This window comes from Cherax quadricarinatus, chromosome 78 (genome assembly GCF_038502225.1).
Source record: "Cherax quadricarinatus isolate ZL_2023a chromosome 78, ASM3850222v1, whole genome shotgun sequence".
Lineage (NCBI taxonomy): Eukaryota > Metazoa > Arthropoda > Malacostraca > Decapoda > Parastacidae > Cherax > Cherax quadricarinatus.
In genome coordinates, this window is record NC_091369.1 from 8,412,876 (window position 1) to 8,435,680 (window position 22,805).

The 22,805-nt window shown below is 38.3% G+C and overlaps 1 protein-coding gene across 2 annotated transcripts in view; it reads left to right on the plus strand.

The window, feature by feature from the left end:
• The window catches only part of LOC128701597 (poly [ADP-ribose] polymerase 2-like), a 33,149-nt gene extending 10,747 nt beyond the window's left edge, over positions 1-22,402 (plus strand). The window contains exons 4-10 of one of the 2 annotated variants that reach the window (XM_070101672.1): positions 2,076-2,248; positions 4,511-4,664; positions 5,404-5,642; positions 7,002-7,218; positions 8,821-9,045; positions 9,752-9,975; positions 21,848-22,145. In XM_070101672.1, coding sequence (XP_069957773.1) covers positions 2,076-2,248; positions 4,511-4,664; positions 5,404-5,642; positions 7,002-7,218; positions 8,821-9,045; positions 9,752-9,975; positions 21,848-21,992 — 1,377 coding nt within the window. In that variant the 3' untranslated portion in view covers positions 21,993-22,145. Of the gene's footprint in view, positions 1-2,075; positions 2,249-4,510; positions 4,665-5,403; positions 5,643-7,001; positions 7,219-8,820; positions 9,046-9,751; positions 9,976-21,847 lie in introns of both variants that reach the window. The other variant, XM_070101670.1, reaches the window with a different exon arrangement.
• The last annotated feature ends 403 nt before the right edge of the window (positions 22,403-22,805 follow it).

A 22,805-nucleotide genomic window follows, 5' to 3' on the forward strand; every position in this document is an offset into this window, starting at 1 on the left:
CTTTAATGCCATCTTGGCCTCAGGACATTTTCCAGTTGTTTTTAAGACTGCCAGAATGATCTTTCTTGCTAAGCCCAATAAAGACATCCACCAACCTGGGAACTATAGACCTATATCTTTACTTGAAGTCACTGGAAAAGTTCTTGAGAAAGTCATTTCCAACAGATTGAATTACTATATGGAGTTTAATCACTTGTTTACTGAAAAACAATTTGGCTTTAGAACACATAGAGGTACCAATCATGCAATAAATGTTATTTTTGACACTGTAGCAAGTCTAAAACAGCAGGGCAATCTTGCCTTAATTGCCACCAGAGATGTTCATAAAGCTTTTGATAGCTTATGGCATGATGGCCTTATATACAAACTCATTGACCTACCAGACCATAACTGGACTTTTCTCAGAGTAATTTATAATTTCTTAACTCAAAGAAAAATCATTCCCACCTTTCATGGCAAGTCGACAGAACCTTTTATACCGACGGCTGGTGTCCCACAAGGTTCTTGTCTCAGTCCACTTCTGTTTAACATTTATGTGAATGACCTTCCTCAACCAGAGTTTAATGACACAATTGTGACACAGTTTGCAGATGATGTTATTCATGTCGTCTCATCAACTCCAGTAACAGGAAAATACAAGTATGAGAGAGTCATAGAAAAAATGAATATTGAACTTCGTCGAACATCTAATTGGGAGAAGAAATGGAGAATTACGACTAATCCTGACAAGGTCCTTGTTAGCACGATAGGATGTTTTGCATCAACCATTGAAGATAAAGGGGGTATCTCCATCAGAGGTACACCTGTAGCCATTAGAAACCCTAACAAGATCTTGGGATATGAAATAGACAGGCTGCTCCACTCAACATCTCATGTAACTAAAAAGATCAACACAGCCAAAGCTGGTCTTAGCAGACTCTTTCGATTCAATCAAGCCCCTCAACATGTCAAAAAACATCTGTATAAAATGATAATAAGACCTATACTTGAATACCCTTGTGTCCCAATGTCATTAACAACAAAGACCAACATGCTACGGTTACAAAGGGTCCAGAATAGAGCTCTTCGCTTTATTACCAATACCAGGAGGAGAGACAGAGTTAAAATGGCAGATTTACACACACAACAAGATATCACTGCCATAAATGTACGCCTTGACACCCTAAAAAAGAAACAACTTTATACAATGCAAGAACTATACATGCCAGATAGAGAACATCCTATACAAGTGATAAATACCACCGATTACACCATCAATACTCCGCCTCACAGGACTCAAAGAATGACTCTCCCACAGAGGGTTCGTCGTTTTATTCATAAAGATGATTACCCTCGACCCATGATTTTGAGCAACTTACCTGACGAAGAAGATTGGATACTACCAGAACCCTTCTATGTATACTGAGAAAATCATCGCCCCCAATTAGGGAGACATCTTAAATAACTTTCTAATGTAAAATTATGCTATTGACTATTGTTGGACACCACCATTAAGAAGCTATTGTCACGAGCTCATAAACTGGCCAGAAAATATTGCCTTTCTTGTTGTATAAATATCCGTTGTGCAATCGCGAAAAAAAAAAAAAGCAATTGCAACTTGTATAATTACAACCAATTCAGAGTCATGTACTTATATACCTATTATATTTATGTGAATCTGATGGGTTAGTATTATACCCCTTAAAGAATATCTTATCAATTCAAATACACTTTTTAAATTACACCAAAGTGGTTGGGCCACTTACCTTTTATATCCTACCTCTCCCCCCTTCCAACCCTTTTCCAATATTTCCATCCTTACCCATCCTTCTTCCTTCCCCATCTTACCAAAAAGCTCTGGTCATTAGAACTCGAACTCGAACTGAATTTTTCTCGTGCTGTTATTCTCAAATAAATTTATTCAGGATCCTTTGCTGTAATACAGCAAGAAGATGTATAATATAAAACTTAATTGGAAAGATGGTGAGTGTGCAATTGTTGGTGAATGTATTTTCTTTGGGTCACCCTTTCTTGGCGGGAGATGACCGAGTTAAAAACAAAAAAATCCTAAATTTGATCATTGACATGTTTTTCAGACTAATATTCAAAACAACAACAACAAGTATTACCTGATTCAGCTGTTAAAAGATGACAGTTGTGATTCATATTGTGTGTGGATGCGCTGGGGGCGTGTTGGGGCCAATGGCCAGAATTCTCTTGTTCCCTGTGGGTCTGATTGTGAGAAGGCCAAGGGTATATTCAGGAAGAAGTAAGTACAGTATATTTGTGTTTGTATAACCTTAAATTCATGTATTTGTGTAGCATCTTTCCCTCAAAGGAGGTTTCTTTACACCAGTCAGGGGCTCTTGATTCAAAGAATTAGACTTGACCTCTCCTTTGAATTGTACCTGATGGTCTCCCATTCTCCCAGGTCTCCCATTCTCCTACAGTGTAGTGCTTCCCATATGAATATGAGTGTAATAATAATGCTTATTCAACAGGCATTTCCTGCCAAAGGAGGATAAAATAATAAAATGTGTGATTATTATATATTTGTTTGTCAAAAATTTATTGCATTTTTTTAGGGTGTATGTGACAACTCATTTCATTGCATCTGAAGAAAAATGTATAAATAAATTTGTAGTTAACTACAGTCAACTAGACATTTTAACAATTATCTTAGCATCTAGCCAACAGTGCAGCTGTGGGTAAAATGGGAGAGAGTGAAGGACCGAATGATAGACATTCTTGCTCTGGTTGAGGTACATTAGGTAGTGATATCTTCCTCTGATTGAAAGATTGTTGCCTAGAGTACTTAGATTATGTTTTTGTTTTCAACAAGTCGGTCATTTCCCACCGAGGCAGGGTGACCCAAAAAAGAAAGAAAATCCCCAAAAAGAAAATACTTTCATCATCATTCAACACTTTCACCACACACACACACATTATCACTGCTTTTGCAGAGGTGCTCAGAATACAACAGTTTAGAAGCATATACGTATAAAGATACACAACATATCCCTCCAAACTGCCAATATCCCAAACCCCTCCTTTAAAGTGCAGGCATTGTACTTCCCATTTCCAGGACTCGAGTCCGACTATATGAAAATAACCGGTTTCCCTGAATCCCTTCACTAAATATTACCCTGCTCACACTCCAACAGATCGTCAGGTCCCAAGTATCATTCGTCTCCATTCACTCCTATCTAACACGCTCATGTACGCTTGCTGGAAGTCCAAGCCCCTCGCCCACAAAACCTCCTTTACCCCCTCTTTCCAACCTTTTCGAGGACGACCCCTACCCCTCTTTCCTTCCCCTATAGATTTATATGCTTTCCATGTCATTCTACTTTGATCCATTCTCTCTAAATGACCAAACCACCTCAACAACCCCTCTTCTGCCCTCTGACTAATGCTTTTATTAACTCCACACCTTCTCCTAATTTCCACACTCCGAATTTTCTGCATAATATTTACACTACACATTGCCCTTAGACAGGACATCTCCACTGCCTCCAACCGTCTCCTCGCTGCTGCATTTACCACCCAAGCTTCACATCCATATAAAAGTGTTGGTACTACTATACTTTCATACATTCCCTTCTTTGCCTCCATAGATAACGCTTTTTGACTCCACATATACCTCAACGCACCACTCACCTTTTTTCCCTCATCAATTCTATGATTAACCTCATCCTTCATAAATCCATCCGCCGACACGTCAACTCCCAAGTATCTGAAAACATTCACTTCTTCCATACTCCTCCTCCCCAATTTGATATCCAATTTTTTTTTATCTAAATCATTTGATACCCTCATCACCTTACTCTTTTCTATGTTCACTTTCAACTTTCTACCTTTACACACATTCTCAAACTCATCCACTAACCTTTGCAATGTTTCTTTAGAATCTCCCATAAGCACAGTATCATCAGCAAAAAGTAACTGTGTCAATTCCCATTTTGAATTTGATTCCCCATAATTTAATCCCACCCCTCTCCCGAACACCCTAGCATTTACTTCTTTTACAACCCCGTCTATAAATATATTAAACAACCATGGTGACTATACACATCCCTGTCGTCTAAGACCTACTTTTACCGGGAAGTATTCTCCCTCTCTTCTACACACTTAGATTAATCCTCTTGAATTTCACTTTTAAGTCTAAAGTGTTGTAATAAATTTGTCGATTACTTTGTCCCTGTCATATTTTCTCAACTGGTGATGCTTTGTTCCTCTTGGTGACTTACCATATTAGAGGAAATTGCTTTATACTTAATTTCCAGATATTTCAGATACTTTGGTGTGTTGAAAGCTTGAAGGAAACACGTGCATCATATTTTTTTTCCTCTGTTTCCTCTTGGGATGAAGTGCTTTTGAGGGAAGGATTTCATAACGAATGATAAATCACACATGAAGAGTGAGCTCCTGTCATAAGAGTAAGAAACTGGAACCTGTTAAATCTTTCACTAGCAGGATTGCTGGAGCTGTAACAGGAAATGCTAAAACAAATCTTTCTCATAATTTGTAGGTTCAGTGATAAGACAAAAAATGAATGGGACATGCGCATAGCTTTTGAGAAGGTGCCTGGAAAATATGATTTGCTGGCAATGGATTACTCCAAGGGAGAAGACACTACTGATTCGAGCACAACCATGGAAAAAGCAAAGGAAGCTCGTAATAAGGTAAGTTTTTATCTTAATAAAAACAAAGTTTTGGATTTGTCTGTTCATTTTATTATTTTATTCATAAAATAATAAAATGAACAAACAAATGTATTTTTCCTGAATTTAAGTGAGCTTTCAAATTATTACATTTGTCTTGACACTTGTAAATGGAAAGATCAGATATAATCTACCGAGAAAACTGGGATTGGCCTGCATGCATTATTTTTGAGGATTTTAAGGCTATACTTTTTTTAGTGATTAATATTGTGGTATATTGGCCCATAAAGTCCTCACAAACATAAGCCCAAGCCAATTTCATTGTTGATAAATATTTATATTTACATACATGTCTCCTTCATCCACGTAATTTAAAGACATTGCTTTTAGTCTCTTTCCTCCACCCTTTGAATATATAGCACATTATTTATAATGATTTCCTCCACCCTATCCTTCCAATAACAGTTCTGTTGAAATTTGTACTGTATTATGTTAGTCTTATAATAAAATATGTAGTTTAGGAATTGCTTTTTAATCTGATACAAAGGCGTACCTCCAACAGTAATGAAGAAAAGAAATGGAGGTAGCGCTTATATTGTGACTGTTATGTTCTGTGTAGAACTTGAGTAAGTCAATAACTTGACTTCATTAAGCTCTACATAATGAAACAGTTTCATAATAAATGCTTGCTCTGCACCTCTGTCTCACCATTATATTTTAACAAACTTTTGACTTTAAATTGAATACTTAAAATCTGCAGCTGGTGTGCAAACTGGAGGCACGTGTGAAAGCTCTGATAGAGCTCATCTGTAATGTTCGCACGATGGAAGAAACTGTAATTGAGATGAAGTACGATGCTAAGAAAGCTCCGCTTGGAAAGCTGACTACTGAGCAGATCAAGGCTGGCTACCTTGCACTCAAATGTATAGATGAACTGATCAGGAGCAAAAAGTTGGCTGAGAAGGACTTGATGCAGGCCTGTAATGACTTTTATACTAGGTGAGATATCCTCGTATTTGAAAGCCCTTAACCTTCATTAATTTGTGTTTTTGAAGGAGCAATATGCAGATATGTGTTCACATTCTAATGAATGTAAACACATGCTGGCATCTAATAGATATCCACCTTAAAACTTTGTAGAATGTATTGTATGGAGAAATATGTTAGACACTACAAGTGTTAGTTCAGTAATTAGTTAACAGTACATTTAAAAATATAGTTATGCAAAGTATTGTTTAGTACTTTTATCATTTTTTATGGGATTTTTCTATAATTGCTTACAAATATCTTTTATTTTATTAACAGATCGGCTGTTTCCCACCAAGGCAGGGTGGTTCGAAAAACTTTCATCATCAGTCACTCCATCACTGTCTTGCCAGAGGCATGCTTACACTACAGTTATAAAACTGCAGCATTAACACCCTTCCTTCAAAGTGCTGGCACTGTACTTCCCATCTCCAGGAATCAAGTCTGCCCTGTCAGTTTCCCTGAATTCTTTCATAAATGTTACCTTGCTTACACTCCAACAGCACATCAAGTCCTAAAAAACCATTTGTCTCTATTTGCACCTGTCTAACATGCTCACACACGCTTGCTGGAAGTCCAAGCCCCTCACACATAAAACCTCATTTACCCCCTCCCTCCAATCTTTCCTAGATCGACCCCTACCCCACCTTCCCTCCATTTATGTACTCTCACAGTCATTCTATTTCATTCCATCCTCTCTACATGTCCAAACCATCTCAGTAACCCCTCCTCATCCCTCTGAATAATAGTTTTGGTAATCCCACACCTCCTCCTAATCTCCAAACTTTGGATTGTCTGCATTATATTCACACCACACATTGCCCTCAGATATGACATCTCCACTGCCTCCAGCCTTCTTGTTGCAACATTAACAACCCATGCCTCACACCCATACAAGAGCATTGGTATAACTATACTCTCAGACATTCCCTTCTTTGTTTCATGGATCAAGTTCTTTGTCTCCACAGACTCCTCAGTGCACCACTTGCATTTTTCCCCGTCAGTTCTCTGGTTCACCTCATCCTTCATAGACCCATCTGCTGACACGTCCACTCCCAAATATCTGAACACATTCACCACCTCCATACTCTCTCCCTATGTCTATTATAATACTCCATGGGGAAATGGAGAAGACTCCTTCCTCTGTAAGTCATACGTGTTGTATTAAGTGACTAAAATGCCAGGAACAAGGGGCTTGTAACCCCTTCTCCTGTGTAAATTACTAAATGTAAAAGGAGAAAAACTTTTTTGTACCTTTTCAGGCCACCCTGCTTCAGTGGGAGACTGCCAGTGTATTAAAATAATCCATTATAATATTAATTCTGTTTCCAGGATACCACATTATTTTGGGATGAAAGTTCCCCCTTTGATTCGCACCCAAAAGGAAATTAAAGAAAAGATGGCATTGTTAGAGGCACTTGGTGATATCCAGGCAGCTTTGAGCATATTAGATCAACCAGGTGACCTGACCCTTCATCCAGCTGATCAGAACTACAATGAGCTCAAGTGTGACATGGTACCATTGGAGAAAGATACCAGTGATTATAAGGTAAAAATCATGTTTGGCAGGGTTACAGACATAAATGTGATAAGAGCTTCTGTAAGGCAGCTTTTATTGCACTGAGATGAAAAAAAAAGCTACAATTTTATAATTTCTTTTTTTAAAGAGTTATTTTTAGCTATTTGTCTCACACCATAGAACTTTTTTTATGCAGTTGCAATTATTGTACAGTAATCTGTTATTCATTTGTTACAATATTAATCAAAACTTTAAAAAAAAAAGACATGGTCTAAGCATAATTTTCTTTGTGGTTTTGTTCCCCTCACTTTGGAAAAAAAGATAATAAACAGTTCCCAGTGATTATTTTCATAACCTCACTTTGTGCAAATGTCTATTCGAGTCTGCATGGGCTGAACTCTAGCTCTTGGTCTCATATCTTGACTTTTGACTGATTAAAGTGAATTAGCCCCTTCCTCTGTTTTTAAACACCTGTATGATGTGTTCTTCCACTGTCATTTATCTTCCCTTTCTTTACCACTGCTATATTGTACACGAGTGGTATATAGTACCGACACAGTGAAGAATTAGACACACGTGCAACATCTGGGTATCTTTATTTGTAGACGTTTCACTGTCCAGTGGCTTCGTCAAAGCAAATTCAAGGACATAATGGAAGACTGTTGAACTATTGCTGTATATATTTCTACAGCCTTCATATTATGTTCATGTATTGTATTGACAAAGCCACTGGATGGTGAAACATCTACAAGTAAAGATACCCAGAAGTTGCATGTGTCTAATTCATCATCTTGTTGGTACTGAATGCCACTGATATACAGAAGTGAGAGCGAGTGAAAGGTAACACGAGGCTGATTGTGCAGAAAAAAACTATATCACTGGCATAATTGAAGGGTGTTTGTTAGTAGTTATGGGTGGTGACTATGGTAAAATTGTAAGTGGTTAGTGTTGGAAGAGTAGAAGGTTGGTATATGATACTGACTAGTGGTTTAAAAAGAGAGGTGAGCAACCATAAGAACATATAAGAAAAGTTTCCATTTCTGGGACCTTGATCAGGGTTCCAGCATTTGATCATGTCATTTTAAACCAAGAGTAGAAGGTTGTCTATCTACAGGTAACAAATTTATGGTGTTTGTTTTTTATATGTAAATCTTGCTTCTATTTTAAGACATGTATGATTAGTTTGTTTTCATTGTGCATAGAATAAGATAATACAATTCTGTTTTGGTTAATTCACAGATTATTTGGATAATGCCAAAATAGCCGTGGAATCTAAGAAGTCGTGAAATACAATTTTAGAAATTATAACTTATTTTATTTCTTTTATTAACACATCGGCCGATTCCCACCAAGGCAGGGTGGCCCCGAGAAAGAAAAACTTTCATCGTCATTCACTCTCATTCACTCCATCACTGTCTTGCCAGAGGGGTGCTTTACACTACAGTTTATAAAACTGCAACATTAACACCCCTATATGGAGACAAAGCAAATTCTAGCTATTCTTTCAGTTAATTGTTAACACTCCTGAGTACTAAATTATATCAGAAAAAACTTAACCAGATATAAAAAATTGTTAGCTTGAATTTTATATAATAGTTTGAGAATATAATTATGGCTACCTCTTTGTTTTAGGTCATAGAGAACTACCTGAAAACTACCCATGGTAAAACACACACAAATTATGGACTGGAGCTGATGGAAGTGTTCACCTGTAAGAAGGATATGGAGTATGAAAGATTCAAAAGTGTGGGTAATTCTATGCTATTATGGCATGGATCTCGTTTATCAAACTATGCTGGAATCCTTAGTCAAGGCTTGAGAATTGCACCTCCGGAAGCCCCAGTAACTGGTTACATGGTGAGTTATTTGAATTTTTCTCATTTTAAGTGGGTGTTCATTGGGTGTGTTGGGATATGTTACACAGTTAGACAGTGAGGTGCATTGCAAATGAGCACAGCTAATACAGGATATGTTAATATCCCATATTAACATCTCTCCAAAGTATTAAGAATTGAGCTGTAGGTGTTGTTTCGTACCTGAATGTCCAGTACATTGGTTATTATATGCATGATCAGCCAAGTTGTGATGGTGCTGTGGGCCTGCTGGCTGCAATAGTTTAGTTTATCAGGCAGTCACCTGATCTCATGCTGGGTTGCAGATATTCTCCCAAGCCTGACTGGTTGCAGAGTAGTGTGTCCGTATAATAATTAGCAGATGGAGGCTTGAGCCTCCATCACTCTTTACGCTGAATGACCCACACAGGTTTAGTGCTGCACATAAATATATATACATATCAGACTGGGTTGCTAAAGGACAAAGAAGAAACAAACTCAAATTCAGCCATGGGGGTAGGCTTGGCCATGTTAAGAGGGAAAATAGGGCATTTGTTTTTCAAAACTTGTAAAACTCTTTTGTTTTCAGAGATCAAGTTCACTTAATGAAATTGACTCGTACTTAATATTTTCTGCACATGCTCTTTTGTTCCTACTTCCTACCTTCAGTATCTTTGCTTTAATACTATTGTTGATAATTGTGGGATTAATTTTTTTTTCCACCTTTGCAGTTTGGCAAAGGTATTTACTTTGCAGATATGGTCAGTAAGAGTGCAAACTACTGCTGGGCCAATCAGCGCTCAGATGTAGGTCTGATGCTGCTCTCTGAAGTGGCCTTGGGCAAGACGAACGACCTTATCAATGCTGACTATAATGCCAACAATCTTCCCAAAGGATTCAACTCAGTCAAAGGATGTGGAAGAATTGTTCCCAATCCACAGAATTTTACAACCTTGTAAGTTCTTATAGCTTAGATAACTGAAAAATTGAACAATGAGACACTTGTTGCACAAGTCTCTCATTGTTCAACTTGTAAGTGTTGTATATCTGCTTTGTACTCAAACTAAAGAGCTCGTGTTTTTTTTTTTCATTTAATTAATCACTTTTGTTTTGTATTATTAATGTCAGTATTCCCTTCAGCCATAATGACAGTGTATTGTAATCTTAATCTAATTTAAATTGGTGTAAACACTGAAGTTGATTTCATTTTTATCTTTTTAGCCAATGTTTACTACCAACATTTACTGTAACATAGTAAATGGAAAATATTTGGTAGCAGATTGACTACTTATACTGCTAAATTTAAACACTGCTTTTATTTTACCTTACATTCTGTCACAGGTACAGTGGAACCTTGACTTAAAAGTGTCCCACCGTATGAGTTTTTTGAGATACAAGCTGTCGCTCGGTCGATCTTTTGCTCTGAATTACAAGCCAGCTCCCCCTGCTTCCCCCCTCAATCCAAAATTTGCTCACCTCGCTTGTTCATCTATGATTTCATGCTTTAATTACTTGGAAATCATCCTCTTTTTCTTCTCAGCACTGTCCTTTACACTTACTTTCTTAGGACCCATGCTTAGAAAAATTAAATTTGGCCAAATGGCTGTAAAAAATGTAAGCAAAGCATGAGAGAAATACTCCCACACCGAGGTAAACAGTACACTGAGTTGGCGGCGTTCTGCTCTCTTTATCATTGTTATTATTATTATTACACATGTATTATTCATAAATGTATGAAAGAGGGGAAGGTACCTAGGGATTGGCGGAGAGCATGTATAGTCCCTTTATATAAAGGGAAAGGGGACAAAAGAGATTGTAAAAATTATAGAGGAATAAGTTTACTGAGTATACCAGGAAAAGTATACGGTAGGGTTATAATTGAAAGAATTAGAGGTAAGACAGAATGTAGGATTGCGGATGAGCAGGGAGGTTTCAGAGTGGGTAGGGGATGTGTAGATCAAGTGTTTACATTGAAGCATATATGTGAACAGTATTTAGATAAAGGTAGGGAAGTTTTTATTGCATTTATGGATTTAGAAAAGGCATATGATAGAGTGGATAGAGGAGCAATGTGGCAGATGTTGCAAGTATATGGAATAGGTGGTAGTTACTAAATGCTGTAAAGAGTTTTCATGAGGATAGTGAGGCTCAGGTTAGGGTGTGTAGAAGAGAGGAAGAATACTTCCCGGTAAAAGTAGGTCTTAGACAGGGATGTGTAATGTCACCATGGTTGTTTAATATATTTATAGATGGGGTTGTAAAAGAAGTAAATGCTAGGGTGTTCGGGAGAGGGGTGGGATTAAATTATGGGGAATCAAATTCAAAATGGGAATTGACAGTTACTTTTTGCTGATGATGCTGTGCTTATGGGAGATTCTAAAGAAAAATTGCAAAGGTTAGTGGATGAGTTTGGGAATGTGTGTAAAGGTAGAAAGTTGAAAGTGAACATAGAAAAGAGTAAGGTGATGAGGGTATCAAATGATTTAGATAAAGAAAAATTGGATATCAAATTGGGGAGGAGGAATATGGAAGAAGTGAATGTTTTCAGATACTTGGGAGTTGACGTGTCGGCGGATGGATTTATGAAGGATGAGGTTAATCATAGAATTGATGAGGGAAAAGAGGCGAGTGGTGCGTTGAGGTATATGTGGAGTCAAAAAACGTTATCTATGGAGGCAAAGAAGGGAATGAATGAAAGTATAGTAGTACCAATACTCTTATATGGATGTGAAGCTTGGGTGGTAAATGCAACAGCGAGGAGACGGTTGGAGGCAGTGGAGATGTCCTGTCTAAGGGCAATGTGTGGTGTAAATATTATGCAGACAATTCGGAGTGTGGAAATTAGGAAAAGGTGTGGAGTTAATAAAAGCATTAGTCAGAGGGCAGAAGAGGGGTTGTTGAGGTGGTTTGGTCATTTAGAGAGAATGGATCAAAGTAGAATGACATGGAAAGCATATAAATCTATAGGGGAAGGAAGGAGGGGTAGGGGTCGTCCTCGAAAGGGTTGGAGAGAGGGGGTAAAGGAGGTTTTGTGGGCAAGGGGCTTGGACTTCCAGCAAGCGTGCATGAGCGTGTTAGATAGGAGTGAATGGAGACGAATGGTATTTGGGACCTGACGATCTGTTGGAGTGTGAGCAGGGTTGCTTAAATGTGCGTGGATGTAGTGCGGATGACAAGAAACAGATGATTGCTGATGTTATGAATGAAAAGAAGTTGGATGTCCTGGCCCTAAGCGAAACAAAGCTGAAGGGGGTAGGAGAGTTTCAGTGGGGGGAAATAAATGGGATTAAATCTGGAGTATCTGAGAGAGTTAGAGCAAAGGAAGGGGTAGCAGTAATGTTAAATGATCAGTTATGGAAGGAGAAAAGAGAATATGAATGTGTAAATTCAAGAATTATGTGGATTAAAGTAAAGGTTGGATGCGAGAAGTGGGTCATAATAAGCGTGTATGCACCTGGAGAAGAGAGGAATGCAGAGGAGAGAGAGAAATTTTGGGAGATGTTAAGTGAATGTATAGGAGCCTTTGAACCAAGTGAGAGAGTAATTGTGGTAGGGGACTTGAATGCTAAAGTAGGAGAAACTTTTAGAGAGGGTGTGGTAGGTAAGTTTGGGGTGCCAGGTGTAAATGATAATGGGAGCCCTTTGATTGAACTTTGTATAGAAAGGGGTTTAGTTATAGGTAATACATATTTTAAGAAAAAGAGGATAAATAAGTATACACGATATGATGTAGGGCGAAATGACAGTAGTTTGTTGGATTATGTATTGGTAGATAAAAGACTGTTGAGTAGACTTCAGGATGTACATGTTTATAGAGGGGCCACAGATATATCAGATCACTTTCTAGTTGTAGCTACACTGAGAGTAAAAGGTAGATGGGATACAAGGAGAATAGAAGCATCAGGGAAGAGAGAGGTAAAGGTTTATAAACTAAAAGAGGAGGCAGTTAGGGTAAGATATAAACAGCTATTGGAGGATAGATGGGCTAATGAGAGCATAGGCAATGGGGTCGAAGAGGTATGGGGTAGGTTTAAAAATGTAGTGTTAGAGTGTTCAGCAGAAGTTTGTGGTTACAGGAAAGTGGGTGCAGGAGGGAAGAGGAGCGATTGGTGGAATGATGATGTAAAGAGAGTAGTAAGGGAGAAAAAGTTAGCATATGAGAAGTTTTTACAAAGTAGAAGTGATGCAAGGAGGGAAGAGTATATGGAGAAAAAGAGAGAAGTTAAGAGAGTGGTGAAGCAATGTAAAAAGAGAGCAAATGAGAGAGTGGGTGAGATGTTATCAACAAATTTTGTTGAAAATAAGAAAAAGTTTTGGAGTGAGATTAACAAGTTAAGAAAGCCTAGAGAACAAATGGATTTGTCAGTTAAAAATAGGAGAGGAGAGTTATTAAATGGAGAGTTAGAGGTATTGGGAAGATGGAAGGAATATTTTGAGGAATTGTTAAATGTTGATGAAGATAGGGAAGCTGTGATTTCGTGTATAGGGCAAGGAGGAATAACATCTTGTAGGAGTGAGGAAGAGCCAGTTGTGAGTGTGGGGGAAGTTCGTGAGGCAGTAGGTAAAATGAAAGGGGGTAAGGCAGCCGGGATTGATGGGATAAAGATAGAAATGTTAAAAGCAGGTGGGGATATAGTTTTGGAGTGGTTGGTGCAATTATTTAATAAATGTATGGAAGAGGGTAAGGTACCTAGGGATTGGCAGAGAGCATGCATAGTTCCTTTGTATAAAGGCAAAGGGGATAAAAGAGAGTGCAAAAATTATAGGGGGATAAGTCTGTTGAGTGTACCTGGTAAAGTGTATGGTAGAGTTATAATTGAAAGAATTAAGAGTAAGACGGAGAATAGGATAGCAGATGAACAAGGAGGCTTTAGGAAAGGTAGGGGGTGTGTGGACCAGGTGTTTACAGTGAAACATATAAGTGAACAGTATTTAGATAAGGCTAAAGAGGTCTTTGTGGCATTTATGGATTTGGAAAAGGCGTATGACAGGGTGGATAGGGGGGCAATGTGGCAGATGTTGCAAGTGTATGGTGTAGGAGGTAGGTTACTGAAAGCAGTGAAGAGTTTTTACGAGGATAGTGAGGCTCAAGTTAGAGTATGTAGGAAAGAGGGAAATTTTTTCCCAGTAAAAGTAGGCCTTAGACAAGGATGTGTGATGTCACCGTGGTTGTTTAATATATTTATAGATGGGGTTGTAAGAGAAGTAAATGCGAGGGTCTTGGCAAGAGGCGTGGAGTTAAAAGATAAAGAATCACACACAAAGTGGGAGTTGTCACAGCTGCTCTTTGCTGATGACACTGTGCTCTTGGGAGATTCTGAAGAGAAGTTGCAGAGATTGGTGGATGAATTTGGTAGGGTGTGCAAAAGAAGAAAATTAAAGGTGAATACAGGAAAGAGTAAGGTTATGAGGATAACAAAAAGATTAGGTGATGAAAGATTGAATATCAGATTGGAGGGAGAGAGTATGGAGGAGGTGAACGTATTCAGATATTTGGGAGTGGACGTGTCAGCGGATGGGTCTATGAAAGATGAGGTGAATCATAGAATTGATGAGGGAAAAAGAGTGAGTGGTGCACTTAGGAGTCTGTGGAGACAAAGAACTTTGTCCTTGGAGGCAAAGAGGGGAATGTATGAGAGTATAGTTTTACCAACGCTCTTATATGGGTGTGAAGCGTGGGTGATGAATGTTGCAGCGAGGAGAAGGCTGGAGGCAGTGGAGATGTCATGTCTGAGGGCAATGTGTGGTGTAAATATAATGCAGAGAATTCGTAGTTTGGAAGTTAGGAGGAGGTGCGGGATTACCAAAACTGTTGTCCAGAGGGCTGAGGAAGGGTTGTTGAGGTGGTTCGGACATGTAGAGAGAATGGAGCGAAACAGAATGACTTCAAGAGTGTATCAGTCTGTAGTGGAAGGAAGGCGGGGTAGGGGTCGGCCTAGGAAGGGTTGGAGGGAGGGGGTAAAGGAAGTTTTGTGTGCGAGGGGCTTGGACTTCCAGCAGGCATGCGTGAGCGTGTTTGATAGGAGTGAATGGAGACAAATGGTTTTTAATACTTGACGTGCTGTTGGAGTGTGAGCAAAGTAACATTTATGAAGGGATTCAGGGAAACCGGCAGGCCGGACTTGAGTCCTGGAGATGGGAAGTACAGTGCCTGCACTCTGAAGGAGGGGTGTTAATGTTGCAGTTTAAAAACTGTAGTGTAAAGCACCCTTCTGGCAAGACAGTGATGGAGTGAATGATGGTGAAAGTTTTTCTTTTTCGGGCCACCCTGCCTTGGTGGGAATCGGCCGGTGTGATAATAAATAAATAGTCGGACTTGAGTCCTGGAAATGGGAAGTACAATGCCTGCACTTTAAAGGAGGGGTTTGGGATATTGGCAGTTTGGAGGGATATGTTGTGTATCTTTATACGTATATGCTTCTAAACTGTTGTGTTCTGAGCACCTCTGCAAAAACAGTGATTGTGTGATTGAGGTGAAAGTGTTGAATGTTGATGATAGTATTTTCTTTTTGGGGATTTTCTTTCTTTTTGGGTCACCCTGCCTCGGTGGGAGATGGCCGACTTGTTGAAAAAAAAAAAATTGTAATATAATAATAGAGTGAGCTTCAGTTCCCTAAATTAATAATAATTATAATTTTTTTTATTTTTCCCCCCAACAAGTCGGCCGTCTCCCACCGAGGCAGGGTGACCCAAAAAAGAAAGAAAATCCCCAAAAAAGAAAATACTTTCATCATCATTCAACACTTTCACCACACTCACACATCGCTGTTTTTGCAGAGGTGCTCAGAATACAACAGTTTAGAAGCATATACGTATAAAGATACACAACATATCCCTCCAAACTGCCAATATCCCAAACCCCTCCTTTAAAGTGCAGGCATTGTACTTCCCATTTCCAGGACTCAAGTCCGACTATATGAAAATAACCGGTTTCCCTGAATCCCTTCACTAAATATTACCCTGCTCACACTCCAACAGATCGTCAGGTCCCAAGTACCATTCGTCTCCATTCACTCCTATCTAACACGCTCACGCACGCTTGCTGGAAGTCCAAGCCCCTTGCCCACAAAACCTCCTTTACCCCCTCTCTCCAACCCTTTCGAGGACGACCCCTACCCCGCCTTCCTTCCCCTATAGATTTATATGCTTTCCATGTCATTCTACTTTGATCCATTCTCTCTAAATGATCAAACCACCTCAACAACCCCTCTTCTGCCCTCTGACTAATACTTTTATTAACTCCACACCTTTTCCTAATTTCCACACTCCGAATTTTCTGCATAATATTTACACCACACATTGCCCTTAAAAATAAATTTTGTTTTATAGTACAGTGGACTCTCGACCAACGATGGCATCGTCTAACGCTAAATCCGACTAGCGATACATTTTAACGCAAAAATTTTGCCTCAACTAGCGCTAAAAAACTCGACCAACACAATTCGTTCCGTCTGAGACGCGTCCACTTGTGGCCACTGTTTACAAGCCAGCCAGCCACCGCGGTCCCATCCAAACATACAATCGGAACGTTTCATATTATCACAGCGTTTTTAGTGATTGCACCTGCAAAATAAGTCACCATGGGCCCCAAGAAAGCTTCTAGTGCCAACCCTACAGCAAAAAGGGTGAGAATTACTATGGATATGAAGAAAGAGATCATTACTAAGTATGAAAGTGGAGTGTGTGTCTCCGAGCTGGCCAGGTTGTACACAAAACCCCAATCAACCATCACTACTATTGTGGCCAAGAAAACGGCAATCAAGGAAGCTGTTCTTGCCAAAGGTGCAACTATGTTTTCGAAACTGAGATCGCAAGTGATAGAAGATGTTGCGAGACTGTTATTGGTGTGGATAAATGAGAAAGAGATAGCAGGAGATAGCATCTCTCAAGCGATCATATGTGAAAAGGCTAGGAAGTTGCATGACGATTTAATTAAAAAAATGCCTGCAACTAGTGGTGATGTGAGTGAATTTAAGGCCAGCAAAGGTTGGTTTGAGAGATTTAAGAATCGTAGTGGCATACATGGTGTGATAAGGCATGGTGAGGCTGCCAGTTTGGACCAAAAAGCAGCTGAAAAATATGTGCAGGAATTCAAGGAGTACATAGACAGTGAAGAATTGAAACCTGAACAAGTGTTTAATTGTGACACTGACAATGTTGTGAAACACTTTAGGAATGTCATAAAGGAACGGGAGGTACAGGCCTCTATGGACAGATATGTTGTGCGACAGGTCCAGTGACTCTCAAGCTGGTCCTAGTGGCATTAAAAGAAGAAGGGAAGTAACCCCGGAAAAGGACTTGACACATCAAGTCCTAATGGAAGGGGATTCCCCTTCTAAACACTAACACCATCCACACACTCCCCTCCTCCCATCCCATCAATCATCACCAGATCTTCAATAAAGGTAAGTGTCATGAATAACAAAAAAAAAAGGCACAATACCGTGACTGGAACGATACACAAATAACCCGCACATAAAAGAGAGAAGCTTACGACATGTCTTCTTCAGTTTGTGTGTATTAAAATTAATGTTTCATGTGGTGAATTTTTTTTTTTAATACTTTTGGGTGTCTTGCACGGATTAATTTGATTTCCATTATTTCTTATGGGGAAAATTAACTCGACTAACGATAATTTTGATTAATGATGAGCTCTCAGGAACGGATTAATATCGTTGGTCGAGGGTCCACTATACAGTGGACCTCCGGTATTCGATGGCATCGGTATTCGATAAATCCGGTATTCCATGCATTTTAACGCAAAAATTTTGCCTCGGTATCCGATTGAAAACCTTGTATTCGATACGATTCGTACAAGACGTGTCCACGTGTGGCCTGAACTGCCCCGTGTGTGCCAGTGTTTACAAGCCAGCCAGTGTGCGCGCATCTAAAGATACATTCGGTACATTCCATATTATCACTGTTTTTGGTGCTTGTTTCTGCAAAATAAGTCACCATGGGCCCCAAGAAAGCTTCTAGTGCCAACCCTGTGGTAAAAAGGGTGAGAATTAGTATGGAAATTAAGAAAGATTTTGAAGGGTTTGGGGCTAACCTTGAGAAGCCTATGTCAGTTGTGGAATCCATTGTACCTACTTCAAAAATTAAGTGGGTTGAACTGCAAACCTTTATGGATGAAAATCACCCTAACACAGCTATTGCAAGCCGTGCTGGTGACTATTACAATGACAATGTTGTGGCCCATTTTAGACAAATTGTAAAGGAACGAGAGGTACAGAGCTCTATGGACAGATTTGTTGTGCGACAGAGGTCCAGTGACTCTCAAGCTGGTCCTAGTGGTATTAAAAGAAGGGAAGTAACCCCAGAAAAGGACTTGCTACCTCAAGTCCTAATGGAAGGGGATTCCCCTTCTAAACACTGGAGAGTTTACTAACACCATCCACACTCTCCCCTCCTCCCATCCCATCAATCATCACCAGATCTTCATTAAAGGTAAGTGTCAATTATTCTATTGTTATTATTTTATTGTTATTGTTGTTATTGTAATTATTCTATTACATTAAACTTAATATTTCATGTGGTAAAATGTTTTTTTTTTATACTTTTGGGTGTCTTGCACGGATTAATTTGATTTCCATTATTTCTTATGGGGAAAATTGATTCGCTTTTCGATATTTTCGGTATTCGATGAGCTCTCAGGAATGGATTAATATCGAATACCGGGGGTCCACTGTACTAAGTTATAAGATGAAAAAATGTGCATCTAAAAGAATATATGATGAAATTCTATATAAAAAAGTGTTACAAAATTTATTTGCGTAAGTGAGAAATTTATGGTAGTATTACATCTTTAACCCTTTCAGGGTTTCAGCTGTACTAGTACAGCTTAGGCGCCAGGGTTTTTGACATACTAGTACGCCTAAATTCTAGCGCCCTCAAATCTAGTGAGAGAAAGCTGGTAGGCCTACATATGAAAGAATGGGTCTGTGTTCAGTGTGCGCAGTATAAAAAAAATCCTGCAGCACACAGTGCGTAATGAGAAAAAAAAAACTTTGACCGTGTTTTTAGATTAATACATCGACTTTGCACTATATTTTTGTATGGTATTTATTGTTGTATTCTAGTTTTCCTGGTCTCATTGTATAGAATGGAAGATACATTACAGAAATTGAGATGATTTTGACTGATTTTACAATGAAAAGTACCTTGAAATTGAGCTCAAAGTAGCAGAAATGTTCGATTTTTACCAAAGTTCAAACGTAAACAAATCATGCTAAGCGTCCAATACACGTCAACTGGTGAGTTAATTTTCTTTCACAAGTGCGCCAATATTATTTATACCATTTTTTACACTAATGCAGTAGTCTGCATAACAGTAAATCTATTTTTTGTGAGAATAAAAATTCAAAGTGGAAAGCAAAAGAATGTAAGAGGGGCCTGGGGACGTGACTAATGAACAGAGGAAATGTCATTTTAGTGCCAGGAATGTCTTGTTTATTCTGGACCCTATTTGGAAATTGGCATCTTTTGAAATTTGTGTGAAATTGGCAAAATTGCAAAATTCTGACCACTTTATTGGATAGTTGAAATCGGTATATGGGTGGTTTCTTGCACTCATTCGATAGAAAAAATGGAGTTCTAGTGAAATATTCATGATTTTTGTCGACTAGTACAGTGGAATTGGCCGAAAATAGGGCTCAAAGTGGGCAAAATCGCTGATGCGTAAACATCGTCGAGACCGCAAACTTCGAGAGAGCATAATTCCGTAAGTTTTCCATCAAATTTCATAGTTTTGGTGTCATTATGATCGGGAAAAGATTCTCTATCTTTTCATAAGAAATAATAATTTTTTTTGGGGGGGGGTTAAAAAGTGGGAAATGGACGATTTGTTAACAAAAAAAAAAAAGCATAAACTTGCAAGAAAGATTTTGGCAATGGTTAAATAATACTGGGAATGAAAAAACTAATAGGGGATAAAGCATCCTAAAAAATCTGAATACTGAATAGTTTGTAATGAGGAAGTGTCATATGGAAAAAGATCAGTATAAATGCTATGAAAAATATGAACATTATCCTTGTTTTCTTTGCAAATTAATGTTTAAATTGTAATTCTTAAAAAAGTCGAGAGGTTAAAAGTGACTTGGCCCAAGGCTGTGCTCTGGAAGTACAGAAACTCTCGGAACTTATCAACTGTATGGTTGCTCGTGTTGCTGTGGATCATCTTCAAGATTTATGCATTTTACTTCAAGGTTTCCTCTCTTCCTGATGATTACACAAGTTGTAGTGTGTTGCCACTTGTTCATAAGAACATAAGAAAGGAGGAACACTGCAGGAGGCCTGCTGGCCCATACTAGGCAGGTCCTTTACAATTCATCCCACTAACAAAACATTTGCCCAACCCAATTTTCAATGCCACCCAAGAAATAAGCTCTGATGTGAAAGTCCCACTCAAATCCAACCCCTCCCACTCATGTACTTATCCAACCTAGATTTGAAAATACCCAAAGTCCCAGCCTCAATAACCCAACTAGGTAGACTGTTCCACTCATCAACTACCCTATTTCCAAACCAATACTTTCCTATGTCCTTTCTAAATCTAAACTTATCTAATTTAAATCCATTACTGCGGGTTCTCTCTTGGAGAGACATCCTCAAGACCTTATTAATATCCCCTTTATTAATACCTATCTTCCACTTATACACTTCAATCAGGTCTCCCCTCATTCTTCGTCTAACAAGTGAATGTAACTTAAGAGTCTTCAATCTTTCTTCATAAGGAAGATTTCTAATGCTATGTATTAATTTAGTCATCCTACGCTGAATGTTTTCTAACGAATTTATGTCCATTTTGTAATATGGAGACCAGAACTGAGCTGCATAATCTAGGTGAGGCCTTACTAATGATGTATAAAGCTGCAGTATGACCTCTGGACTTCTGTTGCTTACACTTCTTGATATAAATCCCAGTAATCTATTCGCCTTATTACGTACGCTTAGGCATTGCTGTCTTGGTTTAAGGTTGCTGCTCACCATAACCCCCAAGTCCTTTTCGCAATCTGTATGGCTAAGTTCACTCATGTCTGGCAGTGCAAAGGTAGTTTGATGCTGGTGAAAGGCTTTTAATCCAGAGAATTGATATTACCCTCCCATTTCTTGCATTGAATTTGATTTCCTATTTCTGTAGTACTGTATGACCCCTACAGGTTTAGCACTCCCCATAATTAGTGATGTCCATTTTCATGGTTGGTTGCTTGCTGGAATTCTCATCTCTCTTGCCTCTACTGGGATTTTGGATTGTACCTCATGGAGTCTGCAAATTGTATAGTTGGATAACTTCCAGTATAATAATTGCAAGGACCTGATAAATCTCACAGCTCATCTCTGAATACAAAGTTCTTTGGGTAATTCCTATCCCAATTTTTGATGAACTCTATGAATTCACTTTGTTGCTGAGGATTTTCACTGCATTTGTATAGGCTTTTATTTTATTGGGCTGAAGTTTGTGCACTGTGGATGCAAAAGTAGAAACATTCTCTTCCTTAGATTCTTTACCAGACATATTGTCAGGGCATAGTATTACATTTTAAGGTAATATAGCTTTGGAAGTGGAACTGCTGGTTGGTTTCCAGTGTCAGAAAGTGCTTAGGTGTTACTAGTAAGTGAGATTATATAGAAACTTTTACTTATCTAAATGGTTGCAAGAGAACTAGCTCTGTTGGGATTGAAAAGAACTGCCAGTAATTTTCTTAACTGCAGTAGTTTTGTATAAATAATTATTCTGATAATAAATAAAGACTAGCCAATTTGCTACCTGAAATATGTATATGAACTTTAGTTTTTAAAAAGTCTATTTTTTTACTTCTCTGCAGGTCTGATGGAACAGTGGTGCCTATGGGACCAGCTTTAGAAACAAGCAAAAACAACACACTCATGTACAACGAGTATATCGTTTATGATCCTGCTCAAGTTCGAACCAGGTTCCTTCTCAAGGTCAAATTTAATTTCAATTATTAGTTCTTCACCATGTGAACTTAATGGAAGACTTCCTAAGTGTCATTTAGCAGATAACTAGTGATTGTTAACAAATGAAAAAAACTTGCCTTACTGCTAAATTGTCTTCTAGAAAGTAACATTGATCCTCGATGGACTTAGGACAGTTTACTATGCTAAAACAGGGAGTGTGATTTTTTTTGTTTTTATCCTCATTGCTTTTTATTTTTGTATAGCCCTTTTATTATTTTTTTTATAATTTTCCATTCTTAAAAATGCATTTTTATTTTACTTCGTAGTTTTTTATTTCACAGAATGTTTAGTTGAAGAACTTGAGTTTTCTTGAAAAAAAAAAAAACATAGGCATCTCATTTGCCCCTTGGTATAGTTTTTTGTTAGACAAAAACTTGCTTAACCTTATAAAATTTATTTTAGGGGCCAGTTAAGACATTGTTTGTAGGAAGAAATGATTTAATGAGCAAAATAAATCTAGTAAATCAGTGTAATAACAAGTTTGTATGTTTTTTTTTTTTATATATGGAAAAAGGTTTTTTAAATAACTAGATTTTTGCTCTAATTTTTGTACAACTGTTTAGTCCACAAAAATCTGAATGTTAATCACATGCTTTGCTAGGCATTTTTATTTTTGGATTTATAATTAAGCAGCTCGTATGATACTTGTGTGATTATTATCTTCATTCACTGCAATTCATTGTCCTTTCAACTTAGTATGCCCTTCATATATCTACTTATTAATTAATTGAATATCTCATACTTATTTTATCTGCAAAGAATAAGTCTCAATACTGTAGCCAAAACAATATACCAACAACCTTC